The sequence below is a fragment of the Chiloscyllium plagiosum genome, unplaced genomic scaffold (assembly GCF_037043375.1).
Source record: "Chiloscyllium plagiosum isolate Xiang-an unplaced genomic scaffold, Cpla_swu_hap1 HiC_scaffold_13, whole genome shotgun sequence".
NCBI lineage: Eukaryota > Metazoa > Chordata > Chondrichthyes > Orectolobiformes > Hemiscylliidae > Chiloscyllium > Chiloscyllium plagiosum.
Window position 1 is genome coordinate 38,927,521 of NW_028270151.1, and position 23,731 is coordinate 38,951,251.

General features: G+C 41.9%; 1 protein-coding gene across 8 annotated transcripts in view; it reads right to left on the reverse strand.

Moving 5' to 3' along the window:
- LOC122555988 (guanine nucleotide exchange factor DBS) overlaps window positions 1–23,731 on the reverse strand; it is a 404,319-nt gene that overhangs the window by 173,053 nt on the left and 207,535 nt on the right. For all 8 annotated transcript variants that reach the window (XM_043702332.2, XM_087993537.1, XM_043702330.2 and 5 more), the window contains exons 14-15: window positions 7,408–7,511; window positions 6,082–6,170 (exon numbers count right to left, since the gene is read on the reverse strand). In XM_043702332.2, coding sequence (XP_043558267.1) covers window positions 6,082–6,170; window positions 7,408–7,511 — 193 coding nt within the window. The remainder of the gene's footprint in view (window positions 1–6,081; window positions 6,171–7,407; window positions 7,512–23,731) is intronic.

Here is a 23,731-nt window from a genome sequence, read left to right on the forward strand (position 1 = left end):
GCTGATACCATCTTCTATATCATTAACATATATTGTAAAAAGCTGCGGTCCCAGCACGGATCCCTGCGGTACCCCACTGGTCACTGCCTGCTATTCTGAAATGGAGCTGTTTATCACTACCCTTTGTTTCCTATTAGCCAACCAATTCTCAATCCAATCTAGTACTTTGCCCCCAATACCATGCACCCTAATTTTACTCACTAACCTCCTGTGTGGGACTTTATCAAAAGCTTTCTGAAAGTCCAGGTACACTGCATCTACTGGATCTCCCTCGTCCAACTTCAGAGTTACATCCTCAAAAAATTCCAGAAGATTAGTCAAGCATGATTTCCCCTTCGTAAATCCATGCTGACTCTGTCCTATCCTGTTACTACTATCCAGATGTGCAGTAATTTCGTCCTTTTATAATAGACTCCAGCATCTTTCCCACCACTGAGGTCAGACTAACTGGTCTATAATTTCCTGCTTTCTCTCTGCCACCTTTCTTAAAAAGTGGTATAACATTAGCCACCCTCCAATCCTCAGCAACCGACCCTGAATCTATTGAACTCTGGAAAATAATCACCAACGCATCCACGATTTCCCGAGCCACCTCCTTCAGTACCCTGGGATGTAGACCATCAGGCCCCAGAGACTTAACCTTCAGACCTAACCGTCTCTCCAACACCAAATCCTGGCAAATATAAATTCCCTTAAGTTCAGGTCCTTCAGCCACTATTACCTCGGAGATTGCTTGTGTCTTCCCCAGTGAACACAGATCTGAAGTACCCATTTAATTCCTCTGCCATTTCTTTGTTCCTAGTAATATATTCCCCTGTTTGTCTTCAAGGGCCCAATTCTTGTCCTAACCATTTTTTTGCCTTGCACATACCTAAAAAAGCTTTTACTATCCTCAATATTCTTGGCCAGTTTACCTTCGTACCTCATTTTTCCTCTGCATATTTCCTTCTTAATAACCCTCTGTTGCTCCTTAAAAGCTTCCCAGTCCTCAGTTTTCCCACTTATCTTAGCTATGTTATACTTTTTCTCTTTTAACTTTATATGTTTCTTTACTTTCCTCATCAGCCACAGCCGCCCATGCCTCCTCCTGGGATCTTTCTTCCTTTTAGGAATGAACTGATCCTGCAACTTCTGCATTATACACAGAAATATCTGCCATTGTTCCTCTACGGTCATCCCTGCTAAGGTATTGCACCATTGAACTTTGGCCAGCTCCTCCCTCATAGCTCCATAATTCCCTTTATTCAACAGAAGTACTGTCACTTCGGACTGTACCCTCTCCCTCTCAAATTGCAGATTGAAGCTTATTGTATTATGGTCACTACTTCCCAATGGCTCCTTCACTTCGAGGTCTCTGACCAATTCTAGTTCGTTACACAATACCAGATCCAGAATTGCCTTCTCCCTGGTCGGCTCCAGCACCAGCTGCTCTAAGAATCCATCTCTGAAGCACTCCACAAAGTCTCTTTCTTGAGGCCCAATACCATCCTGATTCTCCCAGTCTACCTGCATGTTAAAATCCCCCCATAACAACTGTAGTGACATCTTTGCGACAAGCCAATTTCAGCTCCTGATTTAACTTACATCCGACATCCAGACTACTGTTTGGGGGCCTGTAGATGACTCCCAAGAGGGTCTTTTTACCCTTAGTATTTCGAAGCTCTATCCACACTGACTCTAGGTCCCCCCGCGCAAGGGACTGACTATCGTCCGTTACCAACAAGGCCACCCCACCCCCTCTGCCCGTCAGTCTTTACGATAGCATGTGTAGCGTTGAATATTCATTTTCCAGGCCCTGTCCACTTGAAGCCACGTCTCCGTTATCCCCACAATATCGTATCTGCCAATTTCCAAAAGAGCCTCAAGCTCATCCATCTTATGTCTAATGCTTCGTGCATTCATGTAAAGTATTTTTAATTTGTTACTGCTCTCACCCTTCCCATCAACCCTTATTTCACTCAACCTTACAGCATGATGCCTTTCCGAGTTTTCTGCCTCATTGATACAGTTCTCTTTCTTGACTTCTCTTGTTCTAACTTTCCCTTCAGTTTCCTTTACTGGAAACTTAACAAATAAAAGTTGAAGTTTGGATTTCTTCTGGATTGCAGGGGGCAGGAAGAGTAGTCCTTGATCACCATGATGGGATAGGTGCAATAGGTTAGCAAGGTTAGATTACTTAGAATAGACGGAGAACTAGCTATTTGGATACAGAACTGGTTTGAAGGTAGAATTCAGAGGGTGGTGGTGGAGGGTTGCTTTTCAAATTGGAGGCCTGTGACCAGTGGAGTGCCACAAGAATCAGTGCTGGGTCCTTTGATTTTTGTCATTTATGTCAATAATTGGATGTCAACTTAGGTATGGTTAATAACACAATGATTACACAATGATTAGATGGACAGTGAAGAAGGGTAATTCAGAGTTCAACAGGATCTGGATTGGATGGGCTGAGGAGTAGCAGATAGCGTTTAATATTGCATTTTGGAAAGGCAAATGAGAGCAGTGACTATAAGCTGTTGAGTGTTGCTGAACAAAGAGACCTTGGAGTGCAGGATCATAGTTCCTTGAAAGTGGAGTCATGGGTAGATGGAATAGTGAAGAACGTGTTTTGGTATGCTTTCCTTTTATTGATCAGAGTATTGAGTGTAGGAGTTGGGAGGTCATGTTGCAACTGCACAGGATATTGGTTAGGCTACACTTAGAATACTGTGTGTAATTCTTGTCTCACCGCTATAGGATGTGTCCAGAAACCCTAGCCACACTCCTCTACATCAAAGACCTCTCTGAAATGACTGCCAGACTACTCAGACCCATTGTCATCATGGTAGCCCACCAACACACTATAAAACAGCAGCTAATGAACTTGAAAGACCCTATACAGATGACAAGCAAAACTAATGTCACTTACAAAATACCATGCAAGAACTGCAACAAACATTACTTTGGACAAACAGGCAGAAAACTAGCCACTAGGATACATGAACACCAACTAGCCACAAAAAGACATGACCCACTCTCACTAGTATCCTTACATACAGGTGAGGAAGGACACCACTTTGGCTTGTCCTAGGATGCATGTGTTGTCCCAATCAGCCATGCACAAGAATTCCTAGAAACATAGAATTCCAGTTGAAATGCCATCAACAAACACATTGACTTGGATCCCATTTACTACCCCTGAGGGGAAAAAAAACAGGCAATGACATCACCAGCCCAAGGAGTCCCAAACATTTAAATAGAAAGTGAGCTACACCACCAGTGCTTCAGCCAGAGGGTCACTGAAGATGTTACATTGTATGGTGACAAAACATCTGAAACTGAACCTTCTAGCTCAGCAAGCAAACCTACATCCAGAACCTCAACCTGAGCTACAAATGCTTATAAATGTTTAATTGTACCAGCCGCCTCCACCTCTAGCAGCTCATGCAATTATTGCACCATCATTTGCATGAAAACATTGCCCCTTAAATCTCTTTTTTTTCTCTCACTCTCTCTCACAACCCGCCACCCCAGACACGCATGTTTGTGGGGTGAATTTGTACCGCACAGTTACATTGTATTTTTGCAAGTTTTGCAATTTACATATGAAAGAAGTGAAACTATCCTGGTCATTCTAACAGATGAGAGACTCAACAAACAATCAAGGTATTTTTCAATGTATAATTTCAGTTAGATCACACTAACCTTTTGCTGTAAATTTTGTCTTACAATTGTGTACTCCACAACCACCTGATGAAGGAGCAGCGCTCCGAAAGCTAGTACTTCCAATTAAACCTGTCGGACTATAACGTGGTGTTGTGATTTTTAACTTTGTACACCCCAGTCCAACACCAGCATCTCTAAATCTTGGCTATTCATGCTATCCATGCCAATGATTTTATAAATCTCTCTTCTTCACTCAGAGAGTGATGGCTGTGTGGAATGCTGTGCCCCAGAGGGCAGTGGAGACCCAGTCTCTGGATTCATTTAAGAAAGAGTTGGATAGAGCTCTCAAGGATAGTGGAATCAAGGGTTATGGAGATCAGGCAGGAACAGGATACTGATTAAGGATGATCAGCCATGATCATATTGAATGGTGGTGCAGGCTCGAAGGGCAGAATGGCTTATCCTGCATCTATTGTCTATTAGGTCACCCCTTAGCTTCAAATACTCCAGGGAAAATAGCCCCAGGAAATAGCTCAAACTCTCCAACCCTGGCAACATTCTTGTAAATCTTTTCTGAAACCTTTTGAGTTTCATAATATCCTTCCTATAGCAGGAAGACCAGAATTGAACACCTATTCCAACAGTGGTTTAATCTATGCCTTGTACAGTTGTAACAGTTTCCCATCTCCTATTCTTGATGCACTGAACAATAAAGGCAAATGTACCAAATGCTGCCTTCACTACCCTGTCTACCGGTGACTCCGCCTTCAAAGGCTGTGAACCTTCATCTCAAGCTGTCCTTGTTTGGCAACTCCCTCAGACCTTACCATTAAGTGTATAAATCTTGCCCTGATATGCAACACCACATGTTTGCCTAAATTAAACTCCATCTGCCACTCCTCAACCCATTCGATCTAGGTTCCGTTATACTCTGAAGTAACCACCTTCGCTGTCCACTGCGCTGCCAATTTTTGTGTCAGCTGCAAACTTACTAACCATACCACCTATATTCTCATCCAAATCATTTACATAAATTACAGAAATCAAAGGTCCCAGCACCAATCCTTGCGGCACACTGCTGGTCACAGGCCTCCAGTCCAAAAAGTAACCCTCCACCACCACCCTCTCTCCTGTTTTGAGCCAATTTTGTATCCAAATGGCTATTTCTCCTTGTATGCCATGTAATCTAACCTTGCTAACTAGTCTACCATGTGGAACCTTGTCAAAAGCCTTGCTGAAATCTATACGGACAATGTCCACCACTCTGCCTTCATTGATTGTCTTCCAGGAGTCATTTTCAAAATGGCAGTTGTGCAATAATGTAGGATTTGTTGTCTCCTATAGCATTCCATTATTTTTCACCCTTCACCTAGGGTTGAAGTTCTACAAGTAAGCTAGATTTCAATTCATTTGTTAACTGGGTTTTCCAGTTCATTGTCATTCTGTGGTTATTTTCACAGAAGGATGAATATTTTGATTGCTGGAACTTCCTACTTGTGCATTTTGTCTACTGTAGTGACAGTGTGCCCAGGAGATCCTAGTTAAACCACCTCTTCAACCCCGTAATCCTTTCCGTTTTGCGTTTGACATGCTGAGTGGAAGGTAAGGAAACCTTTACCTCTCAAGGCCATGAACCTGAACAGTAATTGAGAATCTGATTTTTGCATCAGTTGTGATGAAGAACCAGAAGATCACCTGGGAATCATTTTCTCACCTGCCTACACTAAATCTCCATTTCCCCAGTGACCCGTTCTTTCCTGACCTACCTTCTCCTGTTTCCCAGTCTACCAATCCTTATCCCTCATAATTTCAGAGTTCTTATTCCTGTTGTCTGGCCAGCTGAGATTTCCTCGTTTCAGAGAGTTCTTTACCCAGGAATTAAAACCTGTCCAATCCCTGAGATACAACTGGCAGAACATTCAATCTGGAGAATAAATTTGAGAAATTGGATTTAGTTATTGCCCCTCTGCATCTTGTGCTTACCTGCAAACAGTTTTAAAAGCTTTCCACAATTCCTGATTTGAGACATGATGGTTGTAACTTTCAAACTTGTAAGTTATTTCTAACAATGTCAATAAGGAGTGTCTTTTCAATTTCATTATACAGGGGTATACTGACTTATCTATTTAGCATTTCTGTTTAAAGCATTAATAACTAGCACCATATCTATTAGAACTATATCACAATTATTCTGTGATATAAACTCATTAAGAATAGTCATGATATTTAGCATCCTCTGACATAGCAAGTTCAAAGACAAGGTAATTCAGATGTTATTTGTTCTAAAACTTAATATTTACAAAAGATTAAGTTCTCCATTAAATGACAATGCACAATATTAAGACAGAGGTCTTTGAGAATACAAAATATAATTTTGTGTAGAGCACATTGATAGTGATCCTCTACACAGATCTAAAAACATGTGATTAGTTATCTTACCTCCTCCTTGTTGACAGGTTCTCTTCACTTTCAGTTGGTACTTGGACATGACTGGATCCCCCCTGACTGGCTTCATGCATCACTTCAATCTAAAAGGGACAGAATTGGGAGTGAGAATTTATATAATTATGGAGGGTTTTTTTTAACAAAGGTCACTGTAGGTCTGACTGAATACAATAAATCAATTATCACAAAAGCTAACTAAATTAAACTTTTAATGTTTCTGCTTTTTGCTGGAAATAGTTTTTAATGTTTACCTACAAGGTCAGAGAGACAAAACCTTAGGTCTGATTGCATTTTTCTACACGTCAATGTTGTTTCATAACAATCTTGAGCTAACGTCAGAACTGCCAACACTTTCTTTTGTGGGAGACTATCATTTTTCAATTGTTCTGAATGTTGATTATTTTACTGTACAGAGTTCAGTAAACTATTCCCAGTTACCTCCACAATCCAAAATCTAATTAAGATCATGGCACTGAAGCAAACTCAATTAAAAACAAAGTGAAAGGAATTTGAACACATGAATGCACACTCCAGCTACCAAAATTGCCCTCATCATCCAAATGTTAGGCAAGAATAAGAGTCTTTTTCCCAGAGACCTGAATGGCTTTCTGCTTGTTGAATAACATGCCTATATTATTCCCTATTAACTTTCTTCAGCTTTGTTCCCCGGTGGCTCAAAATTGATTTAGGCAGTGACATAAAACCACTGGCACAGCAATAGTTCAGTGTGTTGGTAAGAAGTCATCCAATTATTTTACTTATTCGTACACCAATGGCTCTAGTCAGTATCAGAATGCTGTTTCCTCTGAAGAGTGAAAATGATCTTATAGAATCATAAAATTCCTACAGTACAGAAAAAGGCCATTTGGTCTGAGTCTCCACCATTCTTCCGAACAGTGTTACACCCAGACTGGGCATCCTGCACTATCCCTGTAACCCTAAATTTACCATGGTTAAATTACCTAACTTGCATGTCCCTGGACACTACAGGGCAATTTAGCATAGCCCATCCATTTAATCTGCATATCTTTGGACAGTAGAAACTGGAGTGCCTGGCAAAAACTGACGCAGACATGAAGAGAATGTGCAAATTCCACAGTTAGTTACCCAAGGCTGGAATCGAACAGCGGTCACTAGTGCCATGAGGCAGCAGTGCTAATCACTAAGCCACCAAACTGCCCTTGTGTTCAAGTATTTGAATCTATAACATTTCTGCGTGATACTGTTCATTTTATCATCTGAATGCTCTTGTGTATATAAACATTACCATAACATTTGTATTGACTCAACCAATACGAACATTAACAGGTATTTCCTTACCTTTAAGTTTCCTTTTGGTTTCTTTCCATTTCTTTTCTTTGCCAGTTCTGTATCTGTTAGTGGTTTTGAATTGCTAATGTTATCTAAGCTTCTTCTGCTGGATGCTGTGGAATAATAAAAAGCTAATTGTTAGTAAAAATGGAATTATATGTTTTATTTCAAAAAAATGTTAAGTCAATGTCCTTGATTGTATACTTCAATTTAAATAAAAACATTAATACTGTTTAACTGGTCACTCTACTCAAGCTAAATCCAATTGTAGCAATGAATATATACCAGTACACACTATTTTGCTGCACATTGTTCTGTATTATTTTCTATTTGACAGCAATTAGAACTCAACATTCCTCAAACTTTCAATAAAGATCAACAGGTACATTGACTGAATTCATACTTTTCTCTGAAAGATTTGTCATTAACCTTAAGCAATTTAAAATACAGGGAATAGTGCACATGTAAGAGATAATAATTCATCTCACCATTTACCACTGTATTCCTGTTGTGCATTTCTAAAAAATCCTGAATTCCTTACGCAGAACAGCTCCTTTCTTGGTTTTAATTTGAAGACATTCCAGTGCCAATAATGGTCAAGATCTTGAAGTTCTAGGACTGTGTGTGCATTTGTTGTTTGAGATGCTAATTTTAAATTTAATTTCAGTTAAATTTAGTTAAATTTAGTTCATAGTTTACATTAAGCTGAAAGCTACAGTTTACATTCTGTAGTTGTCAGCCTTAAGATTGGTTCCTTTTCCAAGGTTTCCAAAAAGAAGTAGCTCGATTAAGAACCAACTGGAGCAGAGATAGGAACAGGAATAGGCCATTTAGCCTGTTGAGCATGTGCCACCATTTAATGTAATCATGGCCAATCTAATACTTCAATTATTTTACCTGTACCATTTGTCATTGGTAATCTAATATCTATCAAATTCTACTTTTTAAATATACTCAAAGACTGAGCTTCTACAACCGTCAGGGATTTTAAATTTCACAGATTCATCACCCTTCAAGTAAAAACAAGTTCTTCCCGCAATCTTAAACAGCATCCTTATTTTAAAACTGTGTTCCCCCAGTTCTCGATCTCCCAATGTTTTACCTGCACGTACCCTGCCTATTCCTTTAAGTATTTTGAAAAGAATCCTCATCAAGTGACTGTGGTCTTTGGGGTTAGAAGCATATATAAGAACTTAGTTTGACTGAAAATACTGTCCTGTTTGTCCCAACCTCTGGGGCAGAAGGCCTGGACTCAAGTTCCACCTGGTACAAAGGTATGTCATACACATCTTGACATGGTGACCAAAAATATCTACAAAGGAATATCAGATGTGTACACTTCAGAGAGTGAAAGGGAGGAAGTGAAAGAAATGTTTAGCCTTTTCAGGCTTCAGGAATTGACTTCTACTGAACGACAGAAGAAGCTAGTTAATTGCTAAATATCTGGTAAGTGATTAAAGTTGATCATACTCATAAGAGTCAAGATAGTACATTTTGAATGAGAGCTGAGCAGGTGGGGACAAAAGGTGTGATTGAGAGGTCTATCTGCAGTAAAACACAGCGGAGTGATGTCATGAACTACCATATGATGAGATTTCAGGGAAAGCAGCTGATTGAGCAGGCTTGATGAGTTTTATTTAAAAGTAATAACTTTAATTTGTGTTTCGATGACTAGTCTTTTCTCCTCCCTTTCTTGATAGTTTAAATATGATTGACTTAAAGTGTGAAGAACATGGAAATGAGAGTAATTAACTAAATAAAACACAATGGTGATAGACATAGAACATAGAACAATACAGCACAGAACAGGCCCTTCGGCCCACGATGTTGTGCCGAACTTCTAACCTAGATTAAGTACCCATCCATGTACCTATCCAAATGCCGCTTAAAGGTCGCCAATGATTCCGACTCCACCACTCCCACGGGCAGCGCATTCCATGCCCCCACCACTCTCTGGGTAAAGAACCCACCCCTGACATCTCCCCTATACCTTCCACCCTTCACCTTAAATTTATGTCCCCTTGTAACACTCTGTTGTACCTGGGGAAAAAGTTTCTGACTGTCTACTCTATCTATTCCTCTGATCATCTTATAAACCTCTATCAAGTCACCCCTCATCCTTCGCCGTTCCAACGAGAAAAGACCGAGAACTCTCAACCTATCCTCGTACGACTTCCTCTCCATTCCAGGCAACATCCTGGTAAATCTTCTCTGCACCCTCTCCAAAGCTTCCACATCTTTCCTATAGTGAGGCGACCAGAACTGCACACAGTACTCCTACTGTGGCCTAACCAAAGTCCTGTACAGCTGCAACATCACTTCACGACTCTTGAATTCAATCCCTCTGCTAATGAACGATAATACTCCATAGGCCTTCTTACAAACTCTATCCACCTGAGTGGCAACCTTCAAAGATCTATGTACATAGACCCCAAGATCCCTCTGTTCCTCCACCTGACTAAGAACCCTACCATTAACCCTGTATTCCGCATTCTTATTTGTTCTTCCAAAATGGACAACCTCACACTTGGCAGGGTTGAACTCCATCTGCCACTCCTCAGCCCAGCTCTGCATCATATCTAAGTCCCTCTGCAGCCGACAACAGCCCTCCTCACTGTCCACAACTCCACCTATCTTTGTATCATCTGCAAATTTACTGACCCACCCTTCGACTCCCTCATCTAAGTCATTAATAAAAATTACAAACAGCAGAGGACCCAGAACTGATCCCTGCGGAACTCCACTTGTAACTGGGCTCCAGGCTGAGTATTTACCATCTACCACCACTCTCTGCCTTCGACCGGTTAGCCAGTTTTCTATCCAATTGGCCAAATTTCCCTCTATCCCATGCCTCCTGACTTTCCGCATAAGCCTACCATGGGGAACCTTATCAAATGCCTTACTGAAATCCATGTACACTACATCCACTGCTCTTCCCTCATCCACATGCTTGGTCACCTCCTCGAAGAATTCAATAAGACTTGTAAGGCAAGACCTACCCTTCACAAATCCGTGCTGGCTGTCCCTAATCAAGCAGTGTCTTTCCAGATACTCATAAATCCTATCCCTCAGTACCCTTTCCATTACTTTGCCTACCACAGAAGTAAGACTAACAGGCCTGTAATTCCCGGGGTTATCCCTATTCCCTTTTTTGAACAGGGGCACAACATTCGCTACTCTCCAGTCCCCTGGTACCACCCCCTTTGCCAGTGAAGACGAGAAGATCATTGCCAACGGTACTGCAATTTCCTCTCTAGCTTCCCACATAATCCTAGGATATATCCCTTCAGGCCCGGGGGACTTGTCTATCCTCAAGTTGTTCAAAATGTCCAACACATCTTCCTTTCTAACAGGTATCTCTTCTAGCTTACCAGTCCATTTCACACTTTCCCCTTCTACAATACGGTCCCTCTCGTTCGTAAATACTGAAGAGAAGTACTTGTTCAAGACCTCTCCTATCTCTTCCGACTCAATACACAGTCTCCCACTACTGTCCTTGATCGGACCTACCCTCGTTCTCGTCATTCTCTGGTTTCTCACATACGCATAAAATGCCTTGGGGTTATCCTTGATCCTATCCGCCAACGATTTTTCATGCCCTCTCTTAGCTCTCCTAATCCCTTTCTTCAGGTCCCTTCTGGCTATCCTGTATCCCTCCACTGCTCTGTTTGAATCCTGTTTCCTCAACCTTATGTAAGCCTCCTTCTTCCTCTTTACCAGACATTCAACCTCTCTCGTCAACCAAGGCTCCTTCACACGACCATTTCTTTCCTGCCTGATAGGTACATACATATCATGGACACGTCGTATCTGCTCTTTGAAAAAGTTCCACATTTCCACCACATCCTTCCCTGACAGCCTATGCTCCTCAAATCCTGCCTTACAGCATCGTAATTTCCCTTCCCCCAATTATAAAATCTACCTTGTTGTGCGCACCTATCTCTCTCCATAACCAAGGTGAAAGTCACAGAATTGTGGTCACCATCTCCAAAATGTTCACCCACTAACAAGCCCACCACTTGTCCCGGTTCATTACCGAGTACCAAATCCAATATGGCCTCCCCTCTGGTTGGACAATCTACATACTGCGTTAGAAAAGCTTCCTGGACACACTGCACAAACACCGCCCCATCCAATCTACTTGATCTAAAGAGCTTCCAATCAATATTTGGGAAGTTGAAGTCGCCCATGACTACGATCCTGTGGCTTCTGCACCTTTCCAAAATCTGTTTCCCAATCTGTTTCTCCACATCTCTGCTGCTATTGGGGGGCCTATAGTAAACACCCAACAAGGTGACTGCACCTTTCCTATTTCTGACTTCAGCCCATACTACCTCCAGAGGCAGATCCCCCTCAAACTTCCTTTCTGCAGCCGTTATACCATTTCTAATTAGCAATGCCACCCCCCCTCCTTTTTTCCCACCCTCCCTAATCTTACTGAAACACCTGTAACCAGGAACCTCCAACAGCCATTCCTGTCCCACATCTATCCACGTTTCCGTGATGGCCACAACATCGTAGTCCCAGGTACCGATCCACGCCTTAAGTTCACCCACCTTATTTCTGATACTCCTTGCGTTGATGTATACGCACTTGAGCCCATCTCTGTGTCCGCTAGTAGTCCCTGTCAGTGCTACCTTCTCCACAGCCCCCCTACAGTCTTGGGCATCCTGACAAACAGCTAACCTACTTGCTGGACTACAAGTCCGGATCCCATCCCCCTGCCAAATTAGTTTAAACCCCCCCGAAGAGTGCTAGCAAACCTACCCCCCAGGATATTGGTGCCCTTTTGGTTCAGGTGCAACCCGTCCTGTTTGTACAGGTCCCACCTTCCCCAGAATGCAGTCCAATTGTCCAAATATCTGAAGCCCTCCCTCCTACACCAGCCTTGCAGCCACGTGTTCAACTGCACTCTCTCCCTATTCTTTGCCTCACTGTCACGTGGCACCGGCAACAACCCAGAGATGACGACTCTGTCTGTCCTAGCTTTTAGCTTCCAGCCTAACTCCTTGAGCTCTTGAATGACCTCCCCACCCCTCTTCCTACCTATGTCGTTGGTGCCAATGTGCACCACGACTTCTGGCTGCACACCCTCCCCCTTAAGGATTCTGAAGACACGGTCTGAGACGTCTCGGACCCTAGCACCCGGGAGGCAACAAACCATCCGTGAGTCTCGCCCATGTCCACAGAACCGCCTGTCCGTCCCTCTAACTAGAGAGTCCCCTATAACTAGCGCTCTCCTCCTCTCCCCCTTTCCCTTCTGAGTCTCAGAGCCACAGACCCCTTCACTGCAGCTTACACCTGCAACGCTGTCCCCCCCAACAGTTTCCAAAGCTGTATATTTATTTTTTAGGGGAACGACCACAGGGGAACCCTGCACTGCCTGCTTCTTCCCCTTCCCACCTCTAACTGTTACCCAGCTACCTCTGTTCTCCGGCGTAACTATGTCCCTGTAGCTTCTATCAATCACCCTCTCAGCCTCTCGAATAATCCTCAGGATGTGCTATTGTTGCAGCATGTGGGAACTGCTGGACACCAAGGGAAGGATCCGGAATAAACACATTTGTAGTAAGTGCAGCTCAAGGAACTTCAGATCTGAATTCAGGAGCTGGGATCTAAGTTGCAGATATTGTGACACATCAAGGAGAGGGAAGTTCCCTGAACACTTTTCTCCAGGAATTGATCATGTCCAGAAGATTTAGTCTGTGATGAGGAACAAGAGGGTGTGCTGCAGGTGAGGGAATGTGGGACCCCAGGAGCAGAGTTCAAGCTGTCTTAACCCTTGCAATAATCAAATATTATGAGGTTGATGTAAACTATATGGACGAATGCAGGAACTGCAAGGAGAATGACTGAACTTACAGGAGCACTGTAGTACAGGAAGCCATTCAAGTCGGGGAAGAAACAGTAACATAGTAATAGGGGCAGTATAATTAGGGGATAATACTGTTGTATGCAGCAATTTTGTCTGCCTGTTGCTTAATTGAAGGGTATCTCCTTGGGTCTAGAGAGGAGTTTGGGATGGAAATGGAAGGGTGCAGTTTTGTCATCCACATTGGTACGTACCAATGGCTTCAATTGAACAACAAAGGGGTTCTGCTGCAAAAATATTGGACAGTCCGGCTCTAAATTCTAAAGCAGAAACTCCAAGATGATGTCAGATTTAGTTTCTGGACCATGGGCAAATTGGCATTGGCTAAATAAAGTGAGAGTTAAATGTATAGTTCAAAGACTTGAGTGGGAGGTATGTATTTCAGTTCTTGGGGAACTGGCACCAGTAAGAGGATAGAAGGATGCTGTTCTGGTGTGTTGGGCTTCATTTGAACTGTGATGGGACCATGGACCTGGTGAATTGAATAACCTAGGACTGTACAGAGGGTTTTAAACTAAGTCATAGAGATGTACAGCATGGAAACAGACCCTTCGGTCCAACCTGTCCATGCCAACCAGATATCCCCAACCAATCTAGTCCCACCTGCCAGCACCCGGCCCATATCCCTCCAAACCCTTCCTATTCATATACCCATCCAAATGCCTCTTAAATGTTGCAATTGTACCAGCCTCCACCACATCCTCTGGCAGCTCACTCCATACACGTACCACCCTCTGCGTGAAGATGTTGCCCCTTAGGTCTCTTTTATATCTTTCCCCTCTCACCCTAAACCTATGCCCTCTAGTTCTGGACTCCCCCTCCCCAGTTAAAGATTTTGTCTATTTATTCTATCCATGCCCCTCATAATTTTGTAAACCTCTATAAGGTCACCCCTCAGCCTCCAACGCTCCAGGGAAAACAGTCCCAGCCTGTTCAGTATCTCCCTGTAGCTCAAATCCTCCAACCCTAGCAACATCCTTGTAAATCTTTTCTGAACACTTTCAAGTTTCACAACACCTTTCCGATAGGAAGGAGATCAGAACTGCACGCACTATTCCAACAGTGGCCTAACCAATAATCTGTACAGCCGCAACATGACCTCCCAACTCCTGTACTCAATACTCTGACCAATAAAGAAAAGCATACCAAACTCCTTCTTCACTATCCTGTCTACCCGCGACTCTATTTTCAAGGAGCTATGAACCTGCACTCCAAGGTCTCTTTGTTCAGCAACACTCCCTAGGACCTTACCATTAAGTGTATACGTCCTGCTAAGATTTGCTTTCCCAAAATGCAGCACCTCGCATTTATCTGAATTAAACTCCATCTGCCACTTCTCAGCTCATCTGGTCCAGATCCTGTTGTAATCTGAGGTAACCCTCTTTGCTGTCCACTACACCTCCATTATTTTGGTGTCATCTGCAAACTTACTAACTGTACCTCTTATGCTCGCATCCAAATCATTTATGTAAACGACAAAAAGTAAAGGACCCAACACCGATCCTTGTGGAACTCCATTGGTCACAGGCCTCCAGTCTGAAAAACAACCCTCCACCACCACCCTCTGTCTTCTACCTTTGAGGCAGTTGTGTATCCAAATGGCTAGTTCTCCCTGTATTCCATGCGATCTAACCTTGATAATCAGTCTCCCATGGGGAACCTCATCGAATGCCTTACTGAAGTCCATATAGTGGTGTGGATATAGTGGAATGTTCTGTAGAGGGGAATATTTAGGCTTACAAAGCAAGGGATATGGCAGCATTGCAGGGCAGCCATTTAGGTAATGGTACCCAGAGTGGACAGGAAGAAATATTTTAAAAGAAAAAGCAGCAATTATGGTAAAAGAGAAAAATTGGTAAGGGCAAAATTAAAGTCCCTCTACTTAAGTAGATTAGATTAGATTAGATTAGATTAGATTACAGTGTGGAAACAGGCCCTTCGGCCCAACAAGTCCACACCGACCCGCCGAAGCGAAACCCACCCATACCCCTACATTTACCCCTTACCTAACACTACGGGGAATTTAGCATGGCCAATTCACCTGACCCTGCACATCTTTTGTGACTGTGGGAGGAAACCGGAGCACCCGGAGGAAACCCACGCAGACACGGGGAGAACGTGCAAACTCCACACAGTCAGTCGCCTGAGGCGGGAACTGAACCCGGGTCTCAGGCGCTGTGAGGCAGCAGTGCTAACCACTGTGCCACCGTGCCGCCCACCAAGTACCCAGAGTGTTAGGAACAAAATATATTAACTGCACAAAAAGAGGTTCATGGGAGTGATCTTATAGCCATTTGCAGCAACATGGTTACAAGGGGATCAAAACTTGGAACAAGATATTCAGCAGGTAGGGTGGGAAGGCAGCTATCATATTACAAGAGGGAATAAGATTGATAATAAGAAATTATCTTAGACTGTAAGAAATTGAATCCATTTTGTGAAGGGAAGTAGAATCCATGTGGTGAAGGGAAGAAATAACAAGGGGTGAAAGACAATGGAGGAGAATAGTTTATAAACTCCCTAAGAGTAGTTGTATTGTAGACTGAAGAATAAATTGTAAGATAATAAAATGGGGATAAACTAACCTTCAGTCTACCAAAGAAATAAAAGATGATATTAAATTGAAAGAAAAATCCAAAGTGGCAAAGATTAGTGGTAAGTCAGAGGATTGAGGGAATTAAAAGCAAACAAAAGATGACCAACAAAAAGGAGAAAAAATAAACTCGGGATAAACAAACAAGATTAAAAAGCTAAACTCACTACAGTCTTTTAGAACAAAGGGCTGCTATATTGTTAGAGAGAGATAATGGCAGTGGTTTAATTTGAGTCACCACATCTCAAGAAAGGGGAGAGATTGAGAAGGAGTAACCTTGGCCAGTGTAGGAATTGAACCCACAGTGTTGGCATCACGCTTTGTTGCAACCCAACTGTCCAGCCAACTGATCTAACCAATCTGCAAAATGACAAGTAAGAGTTTCCTTTAAACATATTAAAAGGAAGCAAGCTGAATACAGGCCCCTTTAAGAATGAAACTAGAGAAATAATTATGAGGAACCAGGAAATATCAGATGTGTTGAATATATTATTTCCCTGATACAAGATAATGAGAGGCATAGATAGAGTCAATAGCCAGAGACTATTTCCCAGGGCAGAAATGGCTAACACGAGGAGCCATAGTTTTAAGCTGGTTGGAGGAAAGTATAAAGGGGATGTCAGAGGCGGGTTCTTTACACAGAGAGTTGTGAGAGCATGGAATGCGTTGCCAGCTGCAGTTGTGGAAGCAAGGTCATTGGGGACATTTAAGAGACTGCTGGACATGCATATGGTCACAGAAATATGAGGGTGCATTCATGAGGATCAATGCTCGGCACAACATTGTGGGCTGAAGGACCTATTCTGTGCTGTACTGTTCTCTGTTCTAAATAGAAAACTTGTAGCATTCCAAGAATACTAAATTATCAAGGAGCAAAAGGGGAAGAGGAAATTAATACTTTTTATCTCGTTAATAAGGCAAAAGGACGATAGGTTCCTAGGACTTGATTGGTAGCATCCTATGATTTTCAAGGAAGTAGCTATGGAATTGGTGGATACACTGACCGTAATATAGGGAAGCAGAATTAGGTCAGTCATTAGGTCATATTGAGTCTGCTAGTAACCTAACAATAACGCTGGAAAAGTCCCAAAGGTTTTTAAAACTGTCAATGTTAGCAATCTTATTCAGAAACAAAGGGGGACCAAAAACACAAGTACCTATGTGGCAGCAAGGTTAATATCTGTCATTGGGAAAATGTTAATCTATTATAAAGCATGCAATAGCATACCATTTAGAAATGTGCAATATAACTAAGCAGAGTCAATGTGGCTTTGTTTGAAGAGAACATCACCCCTGACAAATTTACTGGAATTTGAGTAGGGACCAAACAAGGTAGATAAAGGGGAACCAGTGGATATGAAATATTTAGATTTTAAGACATTCAATAAGATACTATGCATAAAACTACTTCAGATAGCAGCCTATGGTGTTGGGTTAATATGTTAGCATGGATGAAGGATTGGCTAACTGATAAAAGACAGATAGGTGGAGTTGGAATTTTCAGGATGACAACCTATAAATAATGGAGTGCTATAGGAGAGAGAACTGTGGTCAGAACTATTTACAACATAATGGATGATGAAAGAGAATGTACAATCACTAAGTTTGCAGGGGAGAAAATAGGTGGGAGAGCGAGTGATGAGGATGACAGAATATACAGTGAATGAAAACATGCTAATTAAGCAAAACATTGGCAGATGGAATATAGGTATGTCAGGAATAAAAGAATGACTAGGGTAGGAATAGGTCCAGTCAAGGATAGTAGTGGGAAGTTGCGTGTGGAGGCTGAAGAGATTGGGGACACACTGAATGAATACTTTTCGTCAGTATTCAATTAGGAACAGGACATTGTTGTCAATGTGAGTACTGAGTCACAATTAAGTAGAATGGATGGCTTTGAGGTATGTAGAGAAGAGGTGTTGGAAATTCTGGAAAGGGTGAAAATAGATAAGTCCCCTGGGCCTGATGGCATTTATCCTAGGATTCTCTGGAAAGCAAGGGAGGAGATTGCAGAGCCATTGGCCTTGATTTTTATGTCCTCGTTGTCTACAGGAGTAGTGCCAGAAGATTGGAGGCTAGCCAATGTGGTTCCCTTGTTCAAGAAGGGGAGTAGGGATAACCCTAGCAACTATAGGCCGGTGAGTCTCACTTCTGTTGTGGGCAAAATCTTAGAGAGAATTGTAAGGGATAGGATTTATGAACATCTGGATAGGAATAATGTGATCAAGGGTAGTCAGCATGGTTTTGTGAAGGGCAAGTCATGCCTCACAAACCTTATTGAATTCTTTGAGAAGGTGACTAAGGAGGTGGACGAGGGGAAAGCGGTAGATGTGGTGTATATGGATTTTAGTAAGGCGTTTGATAAGGTTCCCCATGGTAGACTACTGCAAAAAATACGGAGGTATGGCATTGAGGGTGAGTTGGAGGTTTGGATTAGGAGTTAGCTGGCTGGAAGAAGACAGAGGGTAGTAGTTGATGGCAAAGGTTCATCTTGGAGTGCCGTCACTAGCGGTGATCCGCAAGGATCTGTTTTGGGACCATTGCTGTTTGTCATTTTTATAAATGACCTGGAGGAGGGGTTAGAAGGTTGGGTGAGCAAGTTTGCGGATGATACGAAAGTCGGAGGAGTTGTTGACAGTGAGGAAGGATGTGGCAGGTTGCAGCGGGATATAGATAAGCTGCAGAACTGGGCAGAAAAGTGGCAAATGGAGTTCAATGTAGCTAAGTGTGAGGTGATTCACTTTGGTAAGAGTAATAAAAAGATGGGGTACTGGGCTAACGGTCGGATACTTGGTAGTGTGGATGAGCAGAGGGATTTTGGTGTCCATGTACACAAATCTTTGAAAGTTGCCACCCAGGTAAATAGTGCGGTGAAGAAGGCATATGGCGTACTGGCTTTTATTGGTAGAGGAATTGAGTACTGAGTACTGAGGTCATGTTGCAGTTGTATAAGACTCTGGTGCGGCCACATCTGGAGTATTGTGTGCAGTTTTGGTCGCCATACTATAGGAAGGATGTGGAGGCACTGGAACGGGTGCAGAGGAGGTTTACCAGGATGTTGCCTGGTATGGTAGAAAGATCGTATGAGGAAAGGCTGAGGCACTTGGGGTTGTTTTCATTGAAGAAAAGAAGGTTTAGGGGTGACTTGATAGAGGTGTATAAGATGATTAGGGGTTTAGATAGGGTTGACAGTGAGAATCTTTTTCCACGTATGGAGTCAGCTATTACAAGGGGGCATAGCTTTAAATTGAGGGGGGTAGGTATAGGACAGATGTTAGGGGTAGGTTCTTTACTCAGCGAGTCGTGAGTTCATGGAATGCCCTGCCAGTAGCAGTGGTGGACTCTCCCTCATTATGGGCATTTAACCGGGCATTGGATAGGTATATGGAGGATAGTGGGCTAGTGTAGGTTAGGTGGGCTTGGATCGGCGCAACATCGAGAGCCGAAGGGCCTGTACTGCGCTGTATTCTTCTATGTTCTATGTTCTATGTTCTAATACAATGTGGGAAAGTGTGAGGTTGTGCATATTGGCAGGGAGAATAAAGGAGCTGAATATTATTTAAATAGATTGGAAAAAAAAGAACAGAATACAACTTCAGGTAATAGGGAAGGCAAATTGACAGTTGGACTTTATTTCAAAATGAATGGAGTATGTGGAATGTGGAAGTCTTGCTAAAACCATTCATTTGAGCATACCTGGAATACCGTGAACAGTTTTGGTTAGCTTAGCCAAGGAAAGATATACTAGGGTAATGTGGCATTTTCTAATGAGAGGAAATTAAGTAGTTTATTCCTGTACTTATTGGAGTTTCGGAGAATAAGAGGTGACATTCTTGAAATATACAATATTATTGGGGGTGTTGACAGAATCTGGGAAGTTCTTTTCTCCTTTCTAGGAGACTTAGAACCACGGGGCATAATCTCAGGATAAGATGTCTCCTTTTAAGACAGATGAGAAACTTCTGAGGGTACTGAAAATTAATGTAGATGGCCGTGCTGTGATACTGTGATACAGATTTTAGTCAACACTGTGATACAGATTTTAGTCAGAGTACAAAAGAAACAAAGAACAATACAGCACAGGAACAAGCTCTTCAGCCTAGCAAGCCTGTGTTGATTCCTATTCCTTATTTGGAGCTGCTACTTATTTCCCCCACATGGTTTCTGTCCTTCTGTTCTCCTCCTGTTCATGTGTTTATCAACTACGCCTTAAACATTGCTAACGTGCTTGCTTCCACCATCTTCATTGGCTGTGTGTTCCAGGCACCCACCACCATCTGTGTAAATATTTTCCCTGAACCTCTTCCTTAAACTTTCCCTCTCTCGTGTTGAACCTGTGCCCTCCTGTAGTTGGCTGTTTCACCCTGGGAAAAAAGCCTCTGACTACCCTCCCTAACTCTGCCTCTCATACCTTTGTAGATCTCTCTCAGTGCCCCTTAATCCTCCATTTTTCCAGTGAAAACAATCTGAGTTTACCCAACCTCTCTTCATATTCAAAACCTCCAGACCAGGCAATATCCCAGTAAACTTTCTCTGAACTGTCTCCAAAGCATCTACATCCTTCCAATGGTGACCAGAACTGCACACAATATTCCAAATGTAGCCTAACTAGTAGTAGCTGTGGGTTAGAAGATGCAGTCTAAAGAACTTTGAAGAGTAGCTGCAATGCATCTTATAGACAGGGCACACTGCTACTACTGAGTGTCAATGGAGGAGGTTGTGGCTGCGATGGCAATCAATTGGGTTGCTTTCTCCTGGTTGGTGTCCAGCATTGTTGGAGCTGTAGTCATCTAGGCAAGGAGGGAATATTTCATTGCACTCCTGACTTGTGCCTTGTACATAATGGATAGGCTCACCTGCATTTGTAGCTACAATATTCATATGGCTAGTCCAGTTTAGTTTCTTATCAATGATAACACCAATGATTGCCCAGAACTTAAAGAATATACAGCAGAGAAACAGAGTATATGGTCTGTTTACTAATGTTTATGTATGGAGGACAAAACAATCTGCTTGGTCAGCACCACATCCACAAACGTTCACTCACTGCCACTGACACTTAGTAGCAGCAATTTGTATCGTCTACAAGATACACTGCAGCAACTTACCAAGGCTCTGTAGATAGCTTCCAAACCCAAACAGGGAACAACACCATGTGCAAGTTCTTTTAAAACACACCTGCAGGTTCTTCTCAAACCCACTTGGAAATATATCATGTTCCTTCATTGTTGCAAAGTCAAAATCCTGAATTCCCTTCCCAACATTATTGTGAGCATACCTCCACCAAATGGTCTGCCTATCAACACTTTGAAGGGTAATTATTGATAAGCAATAAATACTGACCCAACCTGCAAAACACACAAACCCTGCATGAATAAAAATAAAATAAAGACCCACCTACCCTTCTGACACTCGTGCTATCAAATAACTCTGACGTTTTTCTAGAACATGTGCATTTCCATTCAATCTATTTGTTTTCACAAGTTTATTAGTAAACCAAACTTAAGTGGGAGATGTGTATCATACAGCAATTCAAGCCTGTTCCACTATTCGTACAATCATTGCTGTTCTTCAGCCCCAAATCCATTTCTCATGAACTCCCCATGTTCCTTGCTTTTCCTGAGATATGTTCATCTCAGCCTTAAATAAAATCTGTAATGGAGCATCCACAAACCTCTATTAGAAGATTTCAAAGATTCACTATCCTTTAGGTGTAGAAATTTCTCCGCCTGTCAGATTTAAATGATCAACTTCGATTCTAGATTCCTTAGCTAGGGAAGATAGCCTCTATGTGTCTATGGTGAAAAGTCCTTTTGGATCACTAAGTTCATTTCTCGTTCTTTTAATGCTAGAGCAAGCTGTTGCCTAACTCTCTGCACATTCTTGCGATAGGTGTCAGCTCAAATCATTAGTTTTTCTCCTACTGTTTCCCTGGGCTGTGTGCAAAAAGTCAACTAATTAAACAACCCATTGCCACAATGTTGCAACATTTATTCCAGACAGCACTTATGCATGACTACGCATGCACAAAAAAATGCTGGTGTCTGGTAAATTTGCGTCTGTGCAAGCTTGCTTAAAAAGGCTATGAAGTTTATGCCAATTGTTCTTTGCCTAACACGTTAGTTAAACCAAACAACAATTACTTACAATTCATTTTATAGCTCCTATCTGAAAGGAAAATGGGTTTGTGTCAAAGATGTGACACTAAAGATGCAAAATAAACTTTCCAGATTGATAAAGTAGATACTGGTACCTGATAGGCAAAAAAAAGCTTAGATAATGAGGAACTGAGAGATACTGGATATATTTTTAATGCGCTGATTATATTTTTCATTACATTCTCTACATTCTGGAATTGTTCCAGCAGACTGGAAATTAGCAAGAGGAAGAGAGAGAGAAATCAGGAACTAGCTTGACATCAGTCATCGGGAAAATGTTAGAATCTATTAAGGAAGTCATAATAACCCATGTAGAAAATCTTAACAGGGTAGCACAATCTGTTCTATCTTGTTTGTATAATTTTTTTATATAGTGGAAACTGGATATATAATGTACTTCAATTTCTAAATGACATTCAATCAATTAAACGCTGTACAAAGATTGAAGTGCAAAATAAGGGTTCATGAATACAGACTAACATTAACATACATAGAGATTGGTTAACAGACAAGAGCAAAGAGTACAGATAAACATGATATTTAGATTGTCAGGCTGTGACTTATGGAGAGCTATTCAGATCAATGCCAGAACTTCAGTTATTTATAATTCATGTTAATGACTTAGGTGAAGAATCTAAATTTAATCCTACAAAGCTAGCTAGGAATGCAAGTTTGGGAGTGATAGAAAAAGGTTGTACATAATTATAAACAGTTTAAGTGAATAGGTAATGAAGTGGAAGGTAAAATATAAATATGGAGAGGTTAGGTGTTTTGTTTTGATACAAATAATCCCCTCTTCCATCACTCCTAACACTTTCTCTGCAGATGGGGTGGAATGGTGTAACCAGTGTTCATGGTCTGAAGTTGTAGAACTCCATGTTGAGTCCTGAAGACTATAAAGTGCCTAAGGGGAAAATACATTGCTGTTACTCCAGCTTGTGTTGGGCTTCACTGGAACACTGCAGCAGGACGAGGATGGAAATGTTAACATGATAATTAGGTTGTATATTGAAATGGCAAGGTTAGGGTCATTCTTACAGATAGTACTTTGTGCTCCATAACACTATCACCTAATCTGCATTTTGAATCACTAATGTAGAAGATACCACATTGTGAGCAGTGAATGCAATAGACTCAGTAGATTGAAAAATTAGATTGAACCAGTTGCTTCATCTAGAAGATGTATTTGGGACCTTGGATAGTGACAAGAGAGAACATTATAAAAAAAACAAGTGTTATATTTTCTCCATATGCTTGGAAAAGTGCCTAGAGGTGTGTGAGAGAAAGTGATGGAGTGATGGAAGAGGGGTCTATGGGTTATGGAGGATCCCTCTGGAATCTTAACAAACGAGGAGAGAGGAAGATATCTTTAGTGGTGCCAGTGTAATGTCTCCACTTAATACTGGAAGACAAAAGCAATTGTTCTTGTTCTTTGTTACAGAATCCACTCTCTCACCGCTGATTATATCACTCCTGGCACCTGTCTGAAGCTGTTCCAAATTGCTTGCATTCTCTACCTATTTTAACCCTAACATAAACTTTCAACCACATATGTCCATACTGCATGACATATATCCTTACTGTCACTATGATCATCTATTTCCACCTCTGTAAAGTTATCTGTATTTACATTGTCTTCTATTCTTCTGCTGATACCAACATCCATGCCTCTGCCATATCCAGACATTATTCCAGTGGAATCTTGGTTGG